General features: G+C 59.9%; 3 protein-coding genes across 5 annotated transcripts in view; 1 reads left to right on the plus strand and 2 right to left on the minus strand.

The window, feature by feature from the left end:
* Positions 1-2,826: 2,826 nt before the first annotated feature.
* CBX1 (chromobox 1) lies at positions 2,827-12,690 on the minus strand. 2 transcript variants are annotated; one of them, XM_065699055.1, is made up of 5 exons: positions 12,529-12,690; positions 5,510-5,682; positions 4,826-5,003; positions 3,869-3,963; positions 2,827-3,205 (listed from the first exon to the last, which is right to left on the minus strand). In XM_065699055.1, exons 2-5 carry the CDS (start codon positions 5,647-5,649, stop codon positions 3,061-3,063), a joined length of 558 nt encoding a protein of 185 aa, XP_065555127.1. In that variant the 5' UTR covers positions 5,650-5,682; positions 12,529-12,690; the 3' UTR covers positions 2,827-3,060. The 2 variants fall into 2 exon arrangements, with proteins under 2 accessions (XP_065555127.1, XP_065555126.1); XM_065699054.1 differs by having other exon boundaries at positions 2,828-3,205; positions 5,510-5,685; positions 12,529-12,689.
* A 126-nt stretch (positions 12,691-12,816) lies between these two features.
* Positions 12,817-18,466, plus strand: SNX11 (sorting nexin 11). Of its 2 annotated transcripts, none has more exons than XM_065699048.1 (8): positions 12,817-12,906; positions 13,606-13,850; positions 15,310-15,358; positions 15,497-15,583; positions 15,960-16,060; positions 16,270-16,368; positions 16,532-16,744; positions 17,475-18,466. In XM_065699048.1, the coding sequence occupies exons 3-8, from the start codon at positions 15,338-15,340 to the stop codon at positions 17,614-17,616; spliced, it is 663 nt and encodes a 220-aa protein (XP_065555120.1). In that variant the 5' UTR covers positions 12,817-12,906; positions 13,606-13,850; positions 15,310-15,337; the 3' UTR covers positions 17,617-18,466. The 2 variants fall into 2 exon arrangements, with proteins under 2 accessions (XP_065555120.1, XP_065555121.1); XM_065699049.1 differs by lacking the exon at positions 12,817-12,906 and adding an exon at positions 12,989-13,165.
* A 2,164-nt stretch (positions 18,467-20,630) lies between these two features.
* The window catches only part of SKAP1 (src kinase associated phosphoprotein 1), a 140,374-nt gene continuing 139,953 nt past the window's right edge, over positions 20,631-21,051 (minus strand). Inside the window, exon 13 of the mRNA XM_065699057.1 lies at positions 20,631-20,808. The gene's annotated coding sequence lies outside the window, so the exon portion shown is untranslated. The remainder of the gene's footprint in view (positions 20,809-21,051) is intronic.

Here is a 21,051-nt window from a genome sequence, read left to right on the forward strand (position 1 = left end):
AGGGGAACACAAAGCATCAAAATCCGTCCTCTGCGGTGCTTCCTGCCTCTCCTCCTGCGCTTGGGGGTTCTTCGTGCAGATACTCCTCCGGGGTGCTTTAGAATGGTGGCAGAATGGTGACAACGTGAGGAGGTCACAGCCCCAGCGCTGTCACTGCTGCCAGCCCAGCACCAAGTGCAAGCAGGAAGCACTCATCCACCACCAGGGCCCTTTGAACCACGGTCCTGCTGCTGCCTGAGCCCTCAGCATCTGCTGGGCATGGAGGAGCTGCCTCTGCCCCTTCCTGCCCCACTTCAGGCTCAGCCCGGAGCACTCCGCTCCTCACAGGGGTCAGGAGGCGATCATCCAGTGCCTGTTCCTCAGGAGGTGATGCATCCCGCCCCCATGGTGCCACAGATCCGTATCCCGGGATCTGGAGCCTGCCTATAGCTCATGTGAGGCCCCCTCACTAAATATGACCACAGGCCCGCCCTGGGGGCTGCAGCCATGAGCATCCTCCAGCTACCTGCTGCGATCGATGGCCCCGCGCCTCCCCGGGGAGCTGCAGCCTTCCCTGCCTCAATTAAGTGGCCGTTCCCCTTCTGCATGCAGTGATTAATGCAGGTTTAATTGCTGCCTCTGCTGGGGCAGGGCAGGGATTTCACCGTCCCACTGGGCACAGGCTGAGCTGCTGCAAATGGCCTGGAGTTCAAGGGGCTGCGTGGTTTTGCAGCCCTGAGGGGTCCACGAGGAGCCCCTGCTCAGCTCTGACCACCACCAAAGCCTCCCCGCTCCATCCTGCTCCCTGGGAATGCCAGGAACCCCTGGGGCAGGAGCCAGGATCCTGCTCTCAGGAATGCTTTGGCCCACTCTGCTCTCTCTACAACTGCACAGGAGAAGTCTCCTCCACACACAGGAGCTTACAGCCCATAGCAAGTCCACACCAGGAACAAAAGGGGAGACCACCTTCACCCAACGGGCCACCAGCAGCACTGCCAGAGCTTTAGAAACCCATCCCTAAGCATGAAGTCGGGCTGAGAATGGAAGTGAAGGTCACTTACCCCACCTCTGCTGCCGGGTCCTGGCTAAGGAACACGCGCGTCAAAGGAGGTCCCGACTCATCCTCTTGTCTCCATGGGTGAGACTGGGCTCTATCCACTAACCTCTAGGACACTTCTCTTCTCCAGATGGAAGCCAACACAAACCAGAACCTGGGATCAGCTGCTCCGAGGCTCCGGCTGCAATCGGGAGCCAGCGGCTGCCCTGGGCTGCGCCAGCGCTCCCCCTGCTCGCTGGGAGCCGCAGCCCCATCCCTGCGCGCCTGCTCTACACCTCCTCACTCATCGCATGCACAAAGAGCTGGTAGAGAAGAGAAAAATCGGGATTATAAATCTAAAATTTTATTGAGACCAAAAAATAAACTGAAAACAACCAAAAAACCAAAAAAAAAAAAAACCCCAACCCAACCAACCCCCCCCCCCAAAAAAAAAAAACAACCAAACAAAAAAACCAAACCCCAACCCCGACAGAGCTTGGGATGAGCTTCAACTCCAAACACGGACTTTACAGTTCAACAACGGCTTCACGAAACCTAAACACATGCTCTTAGAAAAGGTTTGTACAAGGCAAGTCTAGATACATAACCCCCCCCCCCCCCACCCAAGAGGTGCCGGGAGCCTGGTGGCGCTCAGGACTCTGGCCATTAAATAGATGAGGATTCGTAATCAGATTGCCAAAAAACGGACAAAACAAGAAACAAACCCAAGGACTTGGGAAGATTTGGGCTCACGCATCCAGCTCCAGCACCAAGGTGCGGCCTCCTCCCAGCATCGCTTCTCATGGGAGAATATAGCCTCATCAGAGTGCTTTGGGTTGGAAAGGACAGTAAGATCATCTAGTTCCAACCCCCTGCCACGGGCAGGGATACAATGGAATTGGGTTGTTTGCTTGTGCTGTTGTTGATTCCCTCTCCCTCCCGCAACGGGAAGGTTCCCAATGCTGCGGGCTGGCTATTGTCAACCGAAGGAACAAGTAAAAGGCTCCCCCCCCTTCATCCCCGCCCTGTTCTGAGAAATAGCACCTTGTAATGGAAAGATGGGTAGAAAGGCTTTTGAAGGGTTAAAATCTCCCCCCCCCCCCTTACAATGCATGTGTCAGTGGCAGTTCTGCTGCAGGACAATACGAATGAATCACAAGTTTGCATTTTCACAAGTCCCGTTCCCCCCCCCAACCTCATTCCCTTTATCCCTCCCTCTCCACATCGCTTGCGGTGGGGGGGGGGTGAGGATGCTGGCTCCAGAGAGCTGGACACTCACAGTGTCCCTGCCTCCCCCACTCTGCCCCCAGCGCTGGGCTCTTCCACCCCCAGCCCTGCCTTTATTCTGCTTCTCTGTTCTGAATTCAGGTTCTACAAAAGAGCTGGAAACGATCTGGAACAACGTTGTCACCAGACCTCGCCTCCCTCCCTCCCCAGTTAAACAAGAGACCAGTTTCCCCACATCCCGCCCCCCCCTCCCCTCGAACCAATACACCAGTAAAATAGCAAAAGAAACAAGAGAAGAAAGGAAACAAAACAAAAAACCTACACACATGCTACGCCGTAAAAATGCAGAGTTAACACTATTGGGAAGAAGGCTGTGGGTTGCTGAGATGGTCTTTGAAGAATAAGCAGTATCCATCTGCACTCCCTTTCCCCAGCCCACCCATCACCAGGGATAGTCCTTCATGGAAGGGGCTTTGCTTCCTCTCCCCCAAGCTGCGAAATATGCAGCTTTGAAACAAGCACCCCACTTCCTCCCCTCATTCCCACCCCAGCAACCCCCTGCCCTGCCCTTCCCTTCCTTTCCCCCCTCCCCTCCCTCCCTCCACATTGAGCCGGGCTGGTTGGAATCTGTACACAGCATGAAGCTGCAGAAAGCAGTTGAGCAGCTGCAGGGCACAGAAACCATACTGGTCTCTTCAAAGGGCATCTTCTCCAGCCATCTCTACGCTCCCAACCGAGCAGAGCTGCGTTCTCTCCCTCTTGCTCAAACCCACAGTTCAGATCTTTATACAAAGGCTGGCCAGAGCGGGTGCCAGGGCTTAGTTCTTGTCCTCTTTCTTGTCATCGTCCTCTGAGGGGTAGGAATGCCATGTCAACCTCTCCTCATAGAACGAGATGACCACCTGGGGGCACTTGATGTTGGCTTCCTTGGCAGGGACCAGGTCGGCCTCGTCAGAGTTCTTCCTACAGGCCAGAGCAGAGGTGCAAGTTAGGGGGCTGCGGAGGGGGAGGCGGAAGGAACGGAGACCGGAGAGGACTCAAGAAGCAGCAGGAAAACGGGAGTCCCCGAGGTGCTCGGGGCAGCCAAGTGCCCCCTTCCCGAGTGGCTCCGGAGCAGGGAGAAGCAGCACGGGAGCCCAGGGGAAACCGAGGCGTGAGTTGAGCGCTGCGTTGTCGGGGATGGGGAAGGAGAAGGCGAATGAAAGCTGCGGCCCTGCCCCCTGCCACTCCGTACTTCCGACACGGTGCAAAAGCCAAGGGCTCCCACAGCTCCGCCTGCCTGGGTTGGCTCCCACCTGCACCAGCGACAAGCCCTGTGTCACTACAGCCGGAGGGGACACGCTCGCTGTCACGGCTCTCCTCTCCCGGGCCATGACACCGTGCCCCTCTTTCTCCCCCAAGCTCGCGCCTGCTGCAGGGGGGGGGACATCTTAAAGAGCCACACGACCCCCAAGGGCCCTACCTGCTCGTTTCACATCCACGTTAGCCTCAGCGCAGAGGGTCACCTCAGGCAGCAGCGCCATCGCCAGAGATTTCATGCCAGGTAGCAGGGCCTCCCCAGGCGCAGGTCCTTCCCTCTCTGGCACAGAATAAGTGAAGAAGTGACAGACACAAAGACACACTCACCACTTCATCAGGAACATGAGCTCCCCGCTGGAATCCGTGGCACCGATGATCCGCTCGGGCTCGAATCCTCGGGCAAAGCCTCGCGGTTTCTCCGACTGCAAAGAGACGAGATGCCGCTTGCAGCATCACCCCGGGACGGCCACAGCCCTGCCTGTGCTCACCACGGGACACCGGTGGCTGCTCAGAAAGGCTGGGTCAGATGCTCAGACCAGAATCATGGAATCCCAGCCTGGTTTGGGTTGGAAGGGACCTTAAAGGGACTTAAAGCTCCAACCCCTGCCACGGGCAGGGACCCCCTCCACTGGAGCAGCTTGCTCCAAGCCCCTGTGTCCAACCTGGCCTTGAGCACTGCCAGGGATGGGGCAGCCACAGCTTCTCTGGGCACCCTGTGCCAGCCCCTCAGCACCCTCACAGGGAAGAGCTTCTGCCTAAGAGCTCATCTCAATGACTAATAATGACTAATAATGGCTAATAATGACTAAGGCCAGCAGGGAACTGAGAAAATCACTCAGGAGTAAACCTGCTGCAGAGAGTGGACGTCCTGCTGGGTCCAGGGGGAAGTGTCCTGCTGAAGCTAAAGCAGAGGACCCAAAGCTTGTCAAACTCTTGTGCTGGGTAAGACCCAGCAGCTCCTGGGGTGAACCCAGCCTGTGGAGCCTTTTACCATCCCTATTCCCAAGCAGCTACGAGCACCTGAAGCAGGAAGTTCTCTGCTCCATCCTGTTCTCCCTCTTCAAAGGAAAACCGGCAACCCCTACCTCCTGTTTCCCCCCTCGTGCTGCTCTTCAGAACCTGGTGCTCTAAACCCATTTGGTTCAGTTTAGTGCTCGGACTGGCTCTGAGGTCACTGAGGACATAAGGAGCGAGGTTTTGGAGCGTGGCTGCTCCAGCTCCCAGACACCATTGCCAAGTGCAGGGGTAGGGAGGTGAGCACAGGAAAACCCCACCCAGCCTCACCTCCTCCTTCTTCTTCTTTGGTTTGCTCTCCTCCCCTTTATCCTCTGTGTCAGACTCCGCTTTGCGCTTGCTCCCCTCGGACTTCTCGCTCTCATGTGCGGTTTTCTGGGACTGAAGGAACTCTGCAATGAGGTCTGGGCAGTCGAGGTTCTCCTCTGGCTCCCATGTGTTATCTTCACTGCAATCCAAGACAACAGCTTAAGTTTTATGTCCTTGCTTGCTGCAGCTTTCCCTGCCAAGAGAAGCCCTGGGCACCCGGTTACCCAGTGGAGATGCTGAGAAGCAGCAGTGGGGATGCGGGTGTCCTCGCCCTGGGAAGCAGGAGCCTGCCCTGATCCAGACAGGGATGCCAGAGGCCTGGGCAGTTATTTCCCTTCTCAGGAGAGAAATGCCATTCCTTTTCCCCAGGTGCCTGTTTCACACTAGGTTTAAGGGGGAAGCCCCACCAGGGCACACTTGTGAGACAGAAGTGGGACTTTCTCACCCAGGCTGTGCTCTCAGCACCCTGATTAATGCTCGAGGCACTTAGCACTGCTGCTTTCACCCTTAGGGCTGCTCTTGGCCTCTTAGCTCCGCTTTGCAGCCAAGGAGAGGCAAAGGGACACTGAGCCACCAGCCCAGGAGGAGATGCTCGCACCAGAGCAGCCCAGACCCACCCCACAGCAGCAGCAGGGAGGCACTTACTCCGAGAAGCCCTTCCACTTGAGCAGGTATTCCACTTTGCCCTTCACCACCCGCCGATCCAGGACCTTCTCCACCACATACTCCTCCTCCTCTTCCTCTAAAACCTCTTCCACTTTCTTCTTGTTCTGTTTTTTTCCCATTGTGCTGGCCAGTTTTTCAGCTTACGGGCGACGCTGCTAAGGGAGGAGAGAGAACCAATGTGTTAGTGTCAAGGTCAGGTTTTTCTCTGCCAGGCAGCCAATGTGCTGGGTACACAGAGACAAAGCACCGAGCAGGAATGCTGCTTTGGAGCAAACAGGTTCATCCAAAGCAGATAACAAAAAGGCAAAAGGGCAAAAAGGAGGCTCGAGCAGGAGCCTTTTTGATCTTGAAGCTTTGGCCTTTTGGTCTCTCTGATTCCACCCATATTCTGTCCCTGTTTTCAGCACACCATGGCTCAAACTCACTGCTCTCATGCGTTGCTCATAGGCCTCCAGGAACGAAGCAGCACCCCACTGCTCCACAGCCTGCCCTTCCCTTGCTGAGCCCCTCATGTCCCCCTCACCCTGTCCTCTCCCCCTTCTTCCCCTTGCTGACCTCCCCTTCAGCTTAGTTCAACCCTGCCTGCAGTGGCAGAAAGCATCTGCAGAGCTGTGGGGCAGTGCGAGGGAGACAGCAGCACACTGCTGATAAGAACTGCGAGTTACTAAACAGTTACTCCAACTTAAATACACGTCACAGCCCTAGATACCGAGCTCCCTGTGCTCATTTCCTTGCTGCTCCACGGACGTGCACACGCGATATTCATCCAAGTCACCAACTCCAAAACACTCTTTTGCCTTTTTCCTTCTCTTCCCGGGCTGTTTGGGCAGTCAGATTGCTGCCAGCACACCCAGTGCCGCGGGGAAGTGCCCACAGCAATGCAGATAACGCACAATGGGGCAGCGCTGGGTGCAGCTCCGCTCCCCACTCACACACTGGGGACTGCGGAGGAGCAGCAGCCCCTGCCAGAGCCCGGGCGCTTCCCCAGCCTGCAAGGAAGCACTTGAGAGAGCCAGAAACCACAGAGAGGCCCCGCTTCCCCGCTGAAACCCAGCTCGGAGCAGGGAGAGCCCCAGAGGGGCAGCCCGCCCCTGCTGCTGCTGGGGATGGCAGCGCCCGCCTCGGCCCTGCCGGAACACCCCTGCTCCTTGCAGATGCTCCCCAGCCATTTCTTGCCTGCTCCCAGTTACACCAAAGGTCCCAGCGCCGCAGCCAAGGCACCAGTGAGCATCTGGGAAGGGTTTTGTCTTTAGGCTGAAGACCCTGATCTCATCACCAGCCCCAGCTCCCAGGAGCTGAGCGCACTGGAGCTGCGCTGATTGATACCAGGACCAGGAGGGTCCAGGTCTCCCCATCTGTTATCGCCGCTGTCACAGAGAGCCCCTGGTGAATGAAGCTTTCAACAGGACCACTCAAACCCAGCCTTGCACCTCAGCCCCCACCCCGATCCCACCCTGCTGCACTGAGGAACACGATTCCCTTGCAATGCCAGGAAAATCCCTGTTTTCTGCCTAGCAAAGGGTCACGCGTTACCTGCCTGGAACGTTCTTGTGTTGCCACTCAGGTTCAGCACGAACCTTCTAGAACAGAGTTCATTCTAGTAAAGATCCCTGTGAATTGGGCTTGGTTTCGACCTCAATCCAGACCTGCAGCTCCACACTGGCTGAAGGAGATGCCAGGGTTCAGCAGCACCCCCAGCTCTCAGAGTGCAGCTGGATGAGCTCCCTGAGGCACAAGATGCTGCTGTTGGGGTATCAAAGGAGCAGGTTTCAAACCAGGCCCACAGACTCCAAAGTTACCAGTTCAGACCAGCAGAAGCCACGGCAGAGAGGATGGGAGGGAGCACAGTGCACCCCAGAGCACCCCATCTCTGCTGCTACCCCACAGACAGAGCTTGAAGGCAGCTGAGGAGCATGGAAGAGTGCAGAGGGAGAAGCAGCACTTCCCTGCTTGGCAGGAGCTGGATTGATGGGCTTATGCTTGGATCACGCTTGCTTCCAGACAGACATCTTCCATCTTCCCTCTGCAGGGCCAGGCCACAGTGGGTGCTGGCCTCAGGAGGTGCTTGGTGCTCACTGAGCCCAGGCTCTGCATCAAAAGCCTTTCCCTCCTTCTGCTCATGTTTAGCACCAGAGATCTCTCTTGCTTTGCTTTTACTGGTGGTCTCCAGGAGGGGCTGGTACCCGAGCAGGGTGCAGAGCAGACAGGGAAGAGCTTATTCTGCTACCGCACGCGTTGAGCGGTGCTCATGGAGCGCCAGTGGCTGCCAAAGGTGGACACTAAACCCCTTCCAAGCAGCTCCCTGCCCTGTACAGAGCAGAGCCGAGGTGGTGGGGGGGATATTCCCACAGACAGGCAGCACTTCCCCCCTGGATCCTTATTCGATGCCACAGCACACCCAGCTCCAGGATGAAGTTTTATTGCCCTACTCATCCCAAGGGGGGAAAAACCCAACCACCTGGGAACATCCCACTGGAACAGCCACACAGGAACACACAGCAGAGAGGCTTTGGCCTCCCCAGCTCCTGAAATGCACTGAGAGCATCTTTAACCAGGCACCCGACGGAGGCAGCCCCGAGGCAGGAAGGCTCCGTGTGCCTGTGGAGTGGCTGAGGAGGAGGCCAAGCTCCTGGCACCAACATCAGGCTTGGACCCATGGTCAGCACCTCAGCCCCAGCAGGAAGCCCAGAGGGGCTGTTTCAGTCAGGAATGCTTCAGGCAGCTCCTTCCTCCCTCCCCTCCATCCTCTTCCTATGGAGAAGGGGCCAGGGCCGAGTGCACCCCAGCTGAGGAGGTCCCCAACAAGATGCTGTTGCAAATAAACCCCGGGACAGCCCAGAGGGGTGGATCAGGATCCTCCTCCCTCAGCAGCCACTTCTGGTCAGCTGCAGGCAAAGGGACTGAGATGAGCTCTTAGGCAGAAGCTCTTCCCTGTGAGGGTGCTGAGGCGCTGGCACAGGGTGCCCAGAGCAGCTGTGGCTGCCCCATCCCTGGCAGTGCTCAAGGCCAGGTTGGACACAGGGGCCTGGAGCTGGATGAGCTTTCAGGTCCCTTCCAACCCAAACCAGGCTGGGATTCTATGATGACTTCAGTGGAAAGTGCTGTGGTTTCTGCTTGGAGATGGGACTTGTTTTGAAGGCACCTCCGGATGCTCAGCTGGATCCCTGGGCTACTTGAGCAACTTCCCAAGAAGGCAACACAGGGTCAAAGAGCCTAACGGTAGAGTTTGGCCCAGATGAGCTCAGAGGGGAGCTGCTGAAGCTCGAGGGGGCATAGGACAGGTAGGTGTGGAAAAGGAAACAGAGAGAGGCAACAGAGCAATGCAATAGCCCAGCTCCAGCATTTTATTGTGGCAAAAGATGCAAATCCAAGGCCAGGAGCGCTGTGAGAAAGAGCTTGCCAAGGGGAGGGACCAATACCCCAGTGCAAAGGGCTGCAGCAACCAGCGTGTAAGCATCTGGCAGGCAGTAACCTCTGCAAAGCCCCCAGACACTCACTCAGGGCCTGCTCCTTCCAGCAGGCACTGCCCTGGTTCTACTGGAGGCATTTACACCCCGGAGTACCAACATCACCCCCATGCAGAGCCCTGCTCTGCCTCTGCGGCTCCTCATGCCTGCTCCATGTAGGCACTGGAGCTGCCTGCTCACAAGCAGGACTACGTGTGGGTCTGCCCCTGGAGTCTGCACACCAGAGGGGATAAGGGGATATCCATAGGGATAAGGGGATATCCATGGGGATAAGGGGATATCCATGGGGATAAGGCTGAGCTGTAGCTCACAGCGCTGCTGCAAGCACGGAGCCAGCACGGAGAGAAGCTGCTGCACAGGCCTCTCGCTGCACTGCAGTCAAACACGCAGCTCAGTGCAAGAGAAAAGGGACTCGGCCCCCCTGGGGGCACAGACTCGTGCATGGCTTTAGCTGCAAAGCTGCTCCCCAAACCCTCCGCGTCAGGAATGCTGCTGTGGAACAGGGATTTCAGCCTCCTGTGCTCGGGAACATCCAAACCCTCCAGTCTGAGGTGCTCAAAACAAAGCACCCAAAGCACTGGCTGGGTTCTGCTCTCTGGAGGAAGAGGGAGAGGTTTGGGATGGGAGAGTTCCATCTCTTTGGAAAGGCAGCGCAGGGAAGACTCACCCCGCGCTCTGCTCCCTCGTCTCCAGAGCTTGCAAACGCACACATCTCACACCAGAGGTGCAGGATGAAGCTGATGCATTCTGCCTGGGCATTCTTAGGGAGGACAGACAACTCCTGCGGTGTTGCCATGAGCTGACTCGTGTCTATGGGACTCAGGACTGGGTGAGTCCTGCCACAGAGAGATCTCGTCAGTTGTACGCTGCCTAAAATTCAGCTTCAATCTTCTGTACTTGATGTGTGAAATAAAGTTGGCTTATGCTGAAAAAATAGGATCTCAAGACAAATCCAGGATGGGCCTATGCCAAAGATTTCCATTTGCATTTCCTGCTTCTTCCCCAACACTCAAGGCAAAGCCGAAAGCCTTTGGGAAGAGGATAGCAGAGCAGGGAGAGACGGAAAGGATAACTTCTTGGTGCAGCTAAAGAGAAAAGGATCCAGGACAGACCTGAGCCACTGGAAAAGGATTCAGCCTCTGGTAAAAGGCCACGAAGAAAGAGGGGCTGAAGGCAGTGCTGCCACAGAAGCCTGTGCTAGTGGGGAAAGGGGAGCAGTGTGGGTCAGATGCTGGTACCAAGAGAACAGCATCCAGCCCCGTGGGGAGGACGCTGCCTTTGGAAGATCAGGAAGCTCTACCCACACCCTCCTGGGATGCCTGGCGCTGGTCTCAGCAGTGGAAGGCTCAGCAAAGGCAAAGGAAGAGCAGGCTAAGAAGAAAGCTCCGAGGTTTCACCGAGCACAGACTCATTGGCTGCACCTTCAAGGATGAACAACGGCTCAGCTCCGCTTCCAGGAGCTTTCAACCTAAAATGTTTCCTCCTCCTGCCTCCCTCCTTGGCTGCGACCGCTCGTCTCTATAAAGACTCCTGAGCACGCCAAGCGCATCCCGCACGCGCCAGGGAAAGGCAGCAGGGATCTTTCTTTTGAAGTGGGAAGCAGCACATTAAGGCTTCCGCTCTCCAGAACCTGGGAAGAGCAAGCAAACAGGCCTGGAAAGGTTGAGGGAAAGCTCCAGCCTTTGAGCTGAGAGCAAAGCCACAAGCTTCCAGTTCAGCCACAGCATTCCCAGTTCATTTCACAATCCAGCAGAGAAAGCACGTCTGGATTTCCAAGGAGCACACGTGCAACAGGAGGGATGAAAATCACAACCTGAGGGAAGAAATCCCGTCACACCACCAGGAACGATGTGACCGAGGCGGACACAAGCACTGAACTCCTCTAGATAAGATAAATGCTCCTGGAATGAGAGCAGGGATTTGCATTCTTCTCCTCCCTTTTGTAGGGAAAGCACTGCCCCGAGTGCTGTGGGATTCCTGGTTTTCCAGTGCCCCTGACACCGCACTGTGTCCCTCTTACAAGCAGCTCCAGGTCCCTGAAGCACCTTCCCCTCCAGCCTTCATCCCTATGGACACTGGGGCCGCATCCTGGGGCATCTCCCCAGCGCTGCCTGCCTGCGCTCCCAGACCTGGTTGGTTTTGCCTCTCCCTGGCGCTGGGCAGGGGTTGGAGCAGCCACATCTTCATTCTCATCATTCCCACTACCAGGATCTCAAGCACTCATAGGAAACCGAGCCTGGGTCACTAACCAATGGAGCATCCCTTCATCCTGAGCATCCCCATCCTTGACAGCGTTCAAGGCCAGGCTGGATGGCGTTTGGAGCAAGCTGCTGTAGTGGAATGTGTCCCTGCCTGTGGAACTGGATGAGCTTTCAGGTCCCTTCCAACACAAACCGTTCCATGATTCTACCCCATCACAAACACCTTCCCCTCTCAAATGCACAGGGATTTTTAACCCTGGAATGATGCAGCCAGAAAACCCCTTCCCACTTCGATCCCTTACTTCACAGGGACAACAAACGCTGCTTCCAAACCCATCAACGATCTGGGACCTCCCCATTCAGCCCCCGCCACCTCCTCCACTAGCCCCGAGCCCAACCCCACTGCTGCCCTCTCAGCAGCTCCAGGGACAGCTCCACATCGGCCACCTCCTTCTCCACAGGTACCAATCCCATTTGGCTCCCCCACCTTCCCTTTCCACAAGCCCTATTCTTCCCCCATCCGCTTTATCAACTCCCGTTCCAAGCGCGGATCGAATCCCACAGCTCCCAAACCTCAAAAAGCAGCCAGAGGAGGTGCCCAGCGCCTCACCCCGCACCACGGGAGGGCAGGGCTTGACCCAACACCAGCGCCTGCTGCGCCCCCCCCTTCCGCAGCCCATCCCCGCTCCCAGCCACAGCCGCCCCTTCCCCGCCTCCCTCCAGCCCCGGGGTCAGCCCCATCCCGTTCCCGGCCTCCCGTAGTCCGCTTCCCGCTCATTCTCCCCGCCAAAAGCCGCCTCCCGTCCCGTCCCGTCCCCTCCCCGCGGCCGGCTCCCGGCTCCCTCCTCCTTCCCGGCGCATTCCCGCAGGGAACAGCGGCTCCTGCGGCGCTTCCTTAAGGCACCGTCCCGTCCGAGCGCCCCGCTCCCCAGCCAGGGAACGCCGCTCGGGCCTCTCCCAAAGAACACTTCCACCCCTGAGCCCGGACCCTCCGCACCAGCCCCCATCTTCCCCCTCTGCCCAAAGCCCCCGGGGGCTCCCCTCAGCCCTTCCCCTCCCAGCTCCGCATGGGCCCCGCTTTACCCCGGGGCGCAGCCCCCCGGGTGCCCCCCTTTGGGGGGCTCATCACCACCAGCACCCCCAAAACCCCCATGAGCGCTCCCCCCCCCAACCCCCCCCTTTAACCCCCTCACCCCCATCTCCCGCGCAGCAACGCCCGGTTCCCCCCCCCCCCCCCCCGCACCCGGCTTTACCACAGCGCTGCCGCCGCCCCCCCCACGGCCCCCCACACCCCCCCCCCGCGGCCCCCCCGCCCGCGGCCGCCGCGCACCTTGCACAGCCCCGCCAACCGTCGCCGAGGGAAGGGGCTGCAGGGGGGCCCGCTCGGTGCCGCCGCGGGCCTGGCCGCGCTCCGTCCGCCTCCCTCGAACAAAAGAGCCCGGCCAGCCCCGGTGCCCGCCGTGCGCACTGCGCCTGCGCCGCGACCCGCGCCCGCCGCGGGGTACCATGGGAGGCGTAGTCCTCTCCCCCTCCCCGCCCCGGGGCACGATGGGAAGTGTAGTTCCCGCCGCGCTGCCGATGAATGCTGCTCCGCGGGTGTGAACTACAACTCCCAGCACACCCCGCGCCGGAAGAGGGAAGCACCGCCTGCGGTATAAGGCGGCCGCGCTGCCGCGCCGCTTAAAGGGGCCGCGGCCTGCGAGAGGAGGTGAGGGGGCCCCGGGGGGGCGGTCCGTGACCGCTCGGTGCGGGGCCCGGGGCTGCGGGGCTGGGCCCCGCGCAGGCAGTGCCCGGGCCCCGGCGGCGAGCCCTTGGCCCGCTCGGTGTGGAGGCGGCGGCGGGGCCGGGCCTCACTCCCCCTCTTCCCCCGCCGCGGCGGCGTCGAGAACGGAGAACGGGCACTGGGCCCCGGACCCGCGTTACCGGTCCCTGGTGCCGGGGCGCTGCGCTGGCTGGGGCACCCCCCGGTGGGCAGCGGGGCCCGGGTTTGGGCCCCCCATCTAAACGGGGAGCCCCTTCCTTCCTTAGTGGGGAAACGGCGTCGGGAAACCCGCTCCGGTGCCGGTTGCGGGCAGCTCTGCCCGAGCGTGACGGGCAAAAGCGGCAGCAAACGGGGCCCGTTCCCCGTCTTGTGCCGGGGAGCCTCTAAATCCAGAGGCTCCCATGGGGCTGGAAGGCGCCTGGAGCGGAGATGCGCAGGCACAGATGGACGTGACGCCGGGCAGGGAGTGGGGCTGGAGCGGGGTCCTCTGCGCTGCCACTGGTGTGTGCTGGTTAGGAGAGAGCGTTCCATGCAGGGCCCGCTGTTCCAGAGGGATAGAGGCTGCTGCTAAGGCCGTGTCTGAGTCAGCAGGAGGATACCAGACAGCAGGGCAGAGATAAACGCTGTCACTTTCCCTGTCCGCAGTGTGAGCACGGGGGACTGCATCCGGAGCCGTGCTGGGCAGGGCCATGGGATGTTCCTCTCTGCCCTCCGCCTCTGCTCGCTGAGAGACCCTGAAAGCCTGAACCTGGGACCACTGAAACGCAAATGGGAGGAAGATAAAAGCAAACCCAACCACGTCCCATAAACAGAGGCTTTAAGTAAAAGCCTTGAAAGAGGATTTGGTGCAACTGCTTAAAGCGGACTGGGAGCTGCCTCCTGCGCTGGGTGTAAGTTGATTTATGAAGTTAAGATCAATTAACTCCAAATAAGGTATAAATAAGATTACACGTTTCTTGGTACAGCTCTGCATGGAAGCAGAGGGAGAAGATGGGAGTGTTCGGACCCCCTGAGCCCTGCTTTCCTGCAGCCTGTCCGGCTCCTCGCTGCCTGCAGGGAGCCACCTCCTCCCTGTGGGTCCCTCTGTTCTTAAGAGCACCCTTTCCATAGCTGGGAGAGTGAATTCCTCCTCCTGGCAACCCTCCGCTGTTCCATTAGGCAACTTCTGTGGCTCCTTCTTCTCCCTCCTGCATTTTTAATCTCACCAGGGCTGTTACGCAAAACAAGGAGCTCTAAAAGCAACGGGATCGGCGGCAGCATCCCCAGGGAAGAGGATGGTGGAGCCCTGCTGCTGGACTGGCTCTGGCTGGGAGCCCCCAGCACGGGGGAGGCCGGAGCTCCCCCTCTTCCCGTGCTGAGCGGTGACTCACTCGTGTCACATTTGGCTCCTGCGCTCCCCTCCTTCCCCAAGGGAAGCATCATGTGTGCTGCGGCGTGGGCTGGGGGTTATTTTGGGAGGTTCCCCTCGCCCTCCCCCTTTACAGCTCCAATTGGGAACAGCAGCAGCCTGACCCAGCTCCAACAGAGTTCAGCTCCTGGGAGGCAGCTCGAAGCGGGGCTCTCTTTGCTCTCTGTCCCCGAGCTCCCCTCCGCTGCCATTAACGCTTTGTGTGCTCTGGGATGGGGTGGCTCCAGCCCTATGGAAAACACCTGCAAACCGGTGGAGCGGGATTTTTCCGGCGTGGTTTGTGGCTCAGCCCCTCCCCATGTCCCAGCTAAAATTAGCTCTGTCTTCACAAGAGCTTTGCTTGACATCTGAGCGTATAAATAAAGGCTGGCTCTCCAGTGCTGCCTGGCACTTGGCAGCTCCCATGGCCCAAAAGGCACCGCTCCAGGAATGGGGAACAGGTGAAGGGTTGCTCCGTGAGCCTCAGCCCAGGGGCTCCAAAACCACCTCCAGCCCATCCCACAGGCGAGGTGAAGCCAGGCCATGGGATATGTTTGGTCTTCCAGCTCCCCCTGACGAGTCTTCCTGCTCTGTGTGCACACAAGGTGTCTGTGGGGTGGGGGGCACCCTCTCTGAAAGGCTTTCACTGGAGGGATTGTGCTTTTCTTGGGGCTGTGGGGGTTATCGTGCTGTTCCCCCCCTTTCCTCCAAGCCTTGGCACTGTGGTGGTGGTGCAGAAGAGGAAGTCCTGCAGGAGCACACAGTGGTGGAGCTGGATGCTCTCTTTGCTGTGGGTTTGAATGCATCCTCTTGATGCGGTGACTGAAGGGAAAGGAGCAGGCAGAGAGCGTGGCCGTGGGGGCTGGAGAGGTGCCTAAGGGACAATGCCGGGAGGTGCAGAGTCCATGTGGACCCTCGTGTGTTGAACTTGCTTCCTAAATCCTTCTCTTTTCTCCCTCCAGATGTTTCCCACTGGGCTCTGGCTTTAGGATGCTGGAGAACCGAGAGGAAGTAAGAACCTTTCTGACCTGGGCTTTCTCTGCTCCTGGCTGGGGCGAGGGGTGCTGGGTGCTGGGCAGGGTCTGAGGGGCAGCTGGTGACAGGGGTGGGCTGGCGCTGCCCCCCCCTCAGGCAGTGCTTGTGCCTTAGGAGCTGACCACGGTGCGCGTCCAGGACCCTCGGGTACAGAATGAAGGCTCCTGGAATTCCTATGTGGATTATAAGATCTTCCTCCACGTGAGTTGTGGCTGTGGGACAGGGGCGAGCTCCAGAGCTGGGTCGTGTGAGGCTCCTGAGTGGGTTTGTGTGGCCATGGGTGGCTGTGCTGAGCAGGGATGGAAGGAGCTGTGAAGGGCGAACCCTCAGCACCGTCCTCCTGTGCAGGAGGGCTGAGACCCAGCTTCTCCCCTGCAGCCTGCTCAGCTTTTCAAGGCACTTTGAGTGCTTCCAAACCCCATTCCTTTGAGGGGATCCCTTAGTCCCTGAGCTCTGTGCAGGCAAGCTCCTGCCTTCCTCTGCTTTGCTGCCCCTCGAGCACGTGGATTATTTCCATGTCTTGTGGATTATTTCCATGTCGTGTGGATTATTCCCATGTTTTGGGGTTGTTTTGCAGACCAACAGCAAGGCCTTCACTGCCAAGACCTCATGTGTGCGGCGCCGGTACCGTGAATTCGTGTGGCTGAGGAGGCAGCTCCAGAAGAACGCTGGCTTGGTGTAAGCATGCCCGTGCCTTGTTCTCCATCCTTCCCCCTTCCTGCAGCCAGACACTCTTTCCCCTTGACCCACATAAACTCAGGACAGATGTGGATAGAAACTCCAGGCACTAACATGGGATATCTGAGCTCCTGCGTGCCGCCCACCCCGCCTCATGTCTCCTTGCTCCAGCCCTGGGGTGATGTGGTTCTTCTGCTCTCTCCCTGCAGCCCTGTCCCAGAGCTGCCCGGAAAATCCACCTTCTTCGTGGGCAGCACGGATGAGTTCATCGAGAAGCGGAGACAGGGGCTGCAGCAGTTCCTGGAGAAGTGAGTGGAGCATTGGTGAGGGCTGGAGGGAGGGACAGGACACGCTGCTCCAGCCTGGCTTCGGGGATGCTGCCTGGGAGGTGACAGTGGAGCTGGGTCCCCTTGGCGGTGTGGGCACCCCATGGAGCTCCTGCCTCAGCCGCCCTCCTCTCTGTGTGCACAGGGTGGTGCAGAACGTGGTGCTCCTCTCCGACAGCCGCCTGCACCTCTTCCTGCAGAGCCAGCTCTCGGTGCCTGAGATAGAGGCGTGTGTGCAAGGCCAGGGCCCACAGACGGTGACAGAAGCCATCCTGCACTACGCCATGTCCAACTGTGGCTGGGTGCAGGAGGAGGAGAGCCGCCCCGCGCTGCTGCCGGGGGGGGACCTGCAGGGCAGGTAAGGCAGGAGCGAGCCTGGGCTTCCTGGAGCCCCCCTGCATGGTTTGGAGTTTCCCTTAAGGGAATGCATTGAGCGTGTGGTCCCCGGCCCTGCGTTCCTGGCGTTAGGCCATCGGAGCTGGGCATCCTGGGCTGTCACCAGCAGCCTCCTGTGCTGCACACCAGAAGGGTGACCTGCCCTGGCCGTGAGCAAGGAAAGAGCTTGCGTCTCTCGGACCTTAAGCTGAGATTTACAAAGGTCTTCGGCTGCTTTCCTCCCTTAACCTCTGGAGAGTGGGAGCCTTTGGAGGCTTCCAAAGCTTTCTGTGCATCTTGCCTTCATCCTCACAGCATGAATGGGCTCTGCAGTTCCTTGTGCCCATCAGAGCTTCACAGTGCATGCTGCCTGCCGGGGAATTAATCAGGCATCTCCTTGGGGGGGATGTCTGGACTCCAGTGAGAGACCTGCTTGAAACGGAGCCCTTCTGGCTTCAGGAAGGGCTTTGGTGGGGGGGATCAGCAGCGCAGGGCCACGGGCAGGTACCCGGGCAGGGTGGCTCTGTCCATCCCTCGTGCCTGCAGCACCGGCTGCCTCTGCCTGCTGGCAGCTTCCCCCTCCGCTGCTCCGGGTTTGCGTGCGAGGGCGAGCGGCTGGGAGCTGAGGTTGTGCCGGGGAGGCAGCCGTTGTCTTGGAGACACGCGGGCACCTCAGCCCTGCGTCATTCCCACATCCCTTCCTCTCTTCCCAGCTGTGCCGGCCTGGGAAGCCCTCAAGGGCCGAGCTGCCTGGAGAGCTTCCCGTACTGGAGCGACTTCGGCATGGACGAGCCGCACTCGGACAGCCCGGAGGAGCCGGCAGAGCCGCTGGGAGCAGGGCGTGAGGAGCAGTAACCGGCACTGGAGACCTCCCCCTGCCCTGCAGCCCTCGCTGGAAGAGGGACTGCGGCCGAGCCAGGGATGGGGCAGGATGGAGGGACTTGGGCTCTGCAGGGGCAGGGGCTCCCGTGCTCTCTCGCTGATGGCTCTTGTCTGTCCTTGATGACCCCAGGCAGTGCGTTCCTGTGGCTCTCCTCTTTGGAGAAGAGATGTAGTGGTTAGTGCAACCTGTGCTTGTTCTTCCCATAGCCTTTGCTCTCGGACTGGAGCAGCAGCAGAGCTCAGGGGCTCTGTGTTCTTGGGGTGTCCCTGGCCTGGGGCAGGGGGGGATGCTCTGGCTCACATCCAGCATGATGGAGAAAGGTTTTTCCTTGTGGAGCACGGGAGAGCTCTTCAGTTTAGTCCCTTGTGTTCGTTCCCCTCAGTACCACAGGCACGGGATGCTGCATGTCCCCAGCAACAGCCACGCTGTGCAGCTCCTGGGGCTGGTGCCCACGTGTGCCGTACCTGTGCCTGTGGCCTCCTGGCACAGCTCACCCCGTAGGTTGCCTGCACGGGGATGAGCAGAGATAAGCATGGGGCAAGAGAATGAGGTTTTTCTCTCCTGCTCTTCTGAGGGGATGCCCCTTCCATAGACTCCTTCCTTGCACACTGATGGCATGGGGCTTCCTCCCAGCCAGGATCCAGTTAGCTGGGAAAGCAGGAGCATGCAAACTGCCTCAGTGTCAGTGTCCAGCAGCGCTCAGGCTCTGGCTCCTCCTATTGCCTTTCCCTGTGCTCCCCTGCACCTCCTTCCTCCCCTCTCATCACTGGTGAAGGCAGAGCCGACGTGCTCCGACTTGAAATAAAGATGAAGCGGAAGGGATGGCTGGGTGGTGGCAGTGTCTGGCCTCGCTGCATGGGTTGAGTCCAGGCCCTGCTCAGTGCAGAGCCATGGCTCTAGGGACCAGAGGCTGTTATTGCACCTCTTGCCATGGGGCTGATCCTGCCCTGGGCAGCAGAGAGGACCCTGGCAGGGTCCAGGCAGGGCTGAGGGGTCCCTGAGGTGAGTTTTGGGGTGCTGGGCTTGGCTTTGGGGGGGTCTTGACCCCCTCCCCCCAAAGGACCAGGCAAGGTTGGGAAAACAAATGTCAGGAGAAGTTCATGGTGCAGGGTGGCAGCTGCCGGCGCGCTGCAGCCATTGGCTGCTCCCCTCATGCATATTCATGGTTATTCATGAGCTGTGCAGCTCCAAATGGTGCAGCTGTGAGGCCAGATGTGCCCATGGACCCGCTCCTGTGCCACGCGTGCCCTTTGCTTGTGCACAGCCTCATGCAGACAACGTGCCCTCAGCCAGGGCCGTATCCTGCCCCTGGCACTCTTTGCCCCATGAGCTTGGCCTGGATCTGCTGCATCCTCCACTTGACACCTCGGCAGGAGCCAGCCAGCGCTGGCTGGGAGGTGGGTTTGGACAGGGCAGCCCATGGGGGCTGCATCCCCTCTCCTGCCTCCTCGCAGGGCCCCTGGAGCCCATCTCCCCGCCTCAGGGCTGCAGCCCCGCTGCCTCTCAGAGCCGCTTATTTTTAGTGGTGTTGATCGAAAACGGTGCCTCAGAGCAGAGCTGGCCCTGGGGGGAACACCCAGCCCTGCTCACAGGGACCCCCCCAGGGCTGCTGCGGGTCCTGCTTGGTGGCCCCATGCAGGGCTCTGGGGGGTGACAGTGCCCTCTCCACGCATGGGGCCGGCTCGCTCCTTGGCTCAGAGGGTTCTGGCCCATGGGGATGCGCTGAGCACGCAGAGCCCCCCCCACCCCCGGTACCCATCCCTGCCCGGAGCAGACGGGGCCACGGCCCCCCCTCCCCGTGCCCTCGCTGCCTGGCACGGCTCCTGCTGCTGCTGCTGCCACAACAAGGGCTTGGAGCGGGGCCATGCGCTCCAGACAGCACCGCCTCCAACCCCCCCCCCCCCCCCCCGGCTGGCGCTGCCGCCGCTGCAGACAAAGGGCAGAGCTCCCCCCCCATTCCCCGCAGCGCCGGGGGGGTCCTGCTCTGACCCGCACAAAGCGGGCTCCTCCCGTCCCCGCTCCGCTCCTGTGGCCCCAGCTCCTCCCCAGGAAGGGCTCAGCGCTGGAGCCCGGTGGTGGAGCGGGGGCAGGATCAGGCCCCCCGGGGCCATTTCCTATGTGTTGGGCTGGGGTAAATGCATCCAGGCAGGGGCAAGGTCTCGTCCTTTTTACACCAGAGCATCCGTTCCTCCCTGCCAAGATCCCAAAGGGCTCCTGGGAATGATGCTGGAGAGATGGATACAGGAGACAGGGGAGGGCTGAGCACAGAGCAGGGGGAGAGTTCCTCATCCACCTCCAACCCCTGCCACGGGCAGGGACCCCTTCCACTGGAGCAGCTTGCTCCAAGCCCCTGTGTCCAACCTGGCCTTGAGCACTGCCAGGGATGGGGCAGCCACAGCTTCTCTGGGCACCCTGTGCCAGCGCCTCAGCACCCTCACAGGGAAGAGCTTCTGCCTAAGAGCTCAGCTCAGTCTCCCCTCGGGCAGGTTCAAGCCATTCCCCTTGGCCTGTCCTTACAGGCCCTTGTCCCAAGCCCCTCTCCAAGTTCCCTGCAGCCCCTTTAGGCACTGGAGCTGCTCCAAGGTCTCCCCTTCAGGAGCCTTCTCTTCTCCAGGTTCCATCAACCCCGACTGCTCTGAACCGGGCACAAACGGGTCCCCCCCATCCAAACACCCGCACGCCTGTGCCGGTACCCGGGCTCACCCTGCGGGCGATGCTCCTGCTCCGGTGCAGCCCGGGGGGGGGTTCGGGCACCCTCCCCGGGAAGGCCGCGGTCTGCAGGTACCTACCACCATCTAGCGGCCCTTCAGCCAAGTGCGGGAGGAGGAGGAGGATCAGGATGCGCCGGGTTAATCCTCAGCCGTGGGGATCCCAACGGGCCTGGACCACACCTGGAGATGCTCAGAGCTGGGGCTGGAGGCGAAAAGCCGCTGCTTGCACCCAGCTCCGGCTCCAGCCCCACGGCAAAGTCTGGAGCAGCCAAACATGGAGAGGAAACCGGCTTTATTGTGGGGTGCCACCCCCCTTGCCCCGGTGGCGTAGCTGTGGGTACCACAAGGCAGGGCTCTGGTGATGGGACGTGGGTCTCTTCATGCAACGGGTGCCTGTAGGGTGACGGGGACGGTGTCGGTGGTATCTCAGCATGGTCAAGGAGAGAGAAGCACCTGGATTTGGGGAAGGGGTGAGACAGGGGTGATGGTGGGAAGGGGACACTGAGACACTGACGTGACACAGAGGGGATGACAAGGCTGGGATGTGTCTGGGTGAATGTGGAGGTCTCGCTGCCCCAGGTGGGTACCAGGACTTGGCTGCAGACCCCATCCACTTCCCGGCCCTGACCCTGCCTTCAGCTTCCCCTTCTCCCACATTCCTCCATAATGGGTTTTGTTTGAAGCATCACAGAACCC

This window comes from Lathamus discolor, chromosome 20, assembly GCF_037157495.1.
Source record: "Lathamus discolor isolate bLatDis1 chromosome 20, bLatDis1.hap1, whole genome shotgun sequence".
NCBI classification, from domain to species: domain Eukaryota; kingdom Metazoa; phylum Chordata; class Aves; order Psittaciformes; family Psittacidae; genus Lathamus; species Lathamus discolor.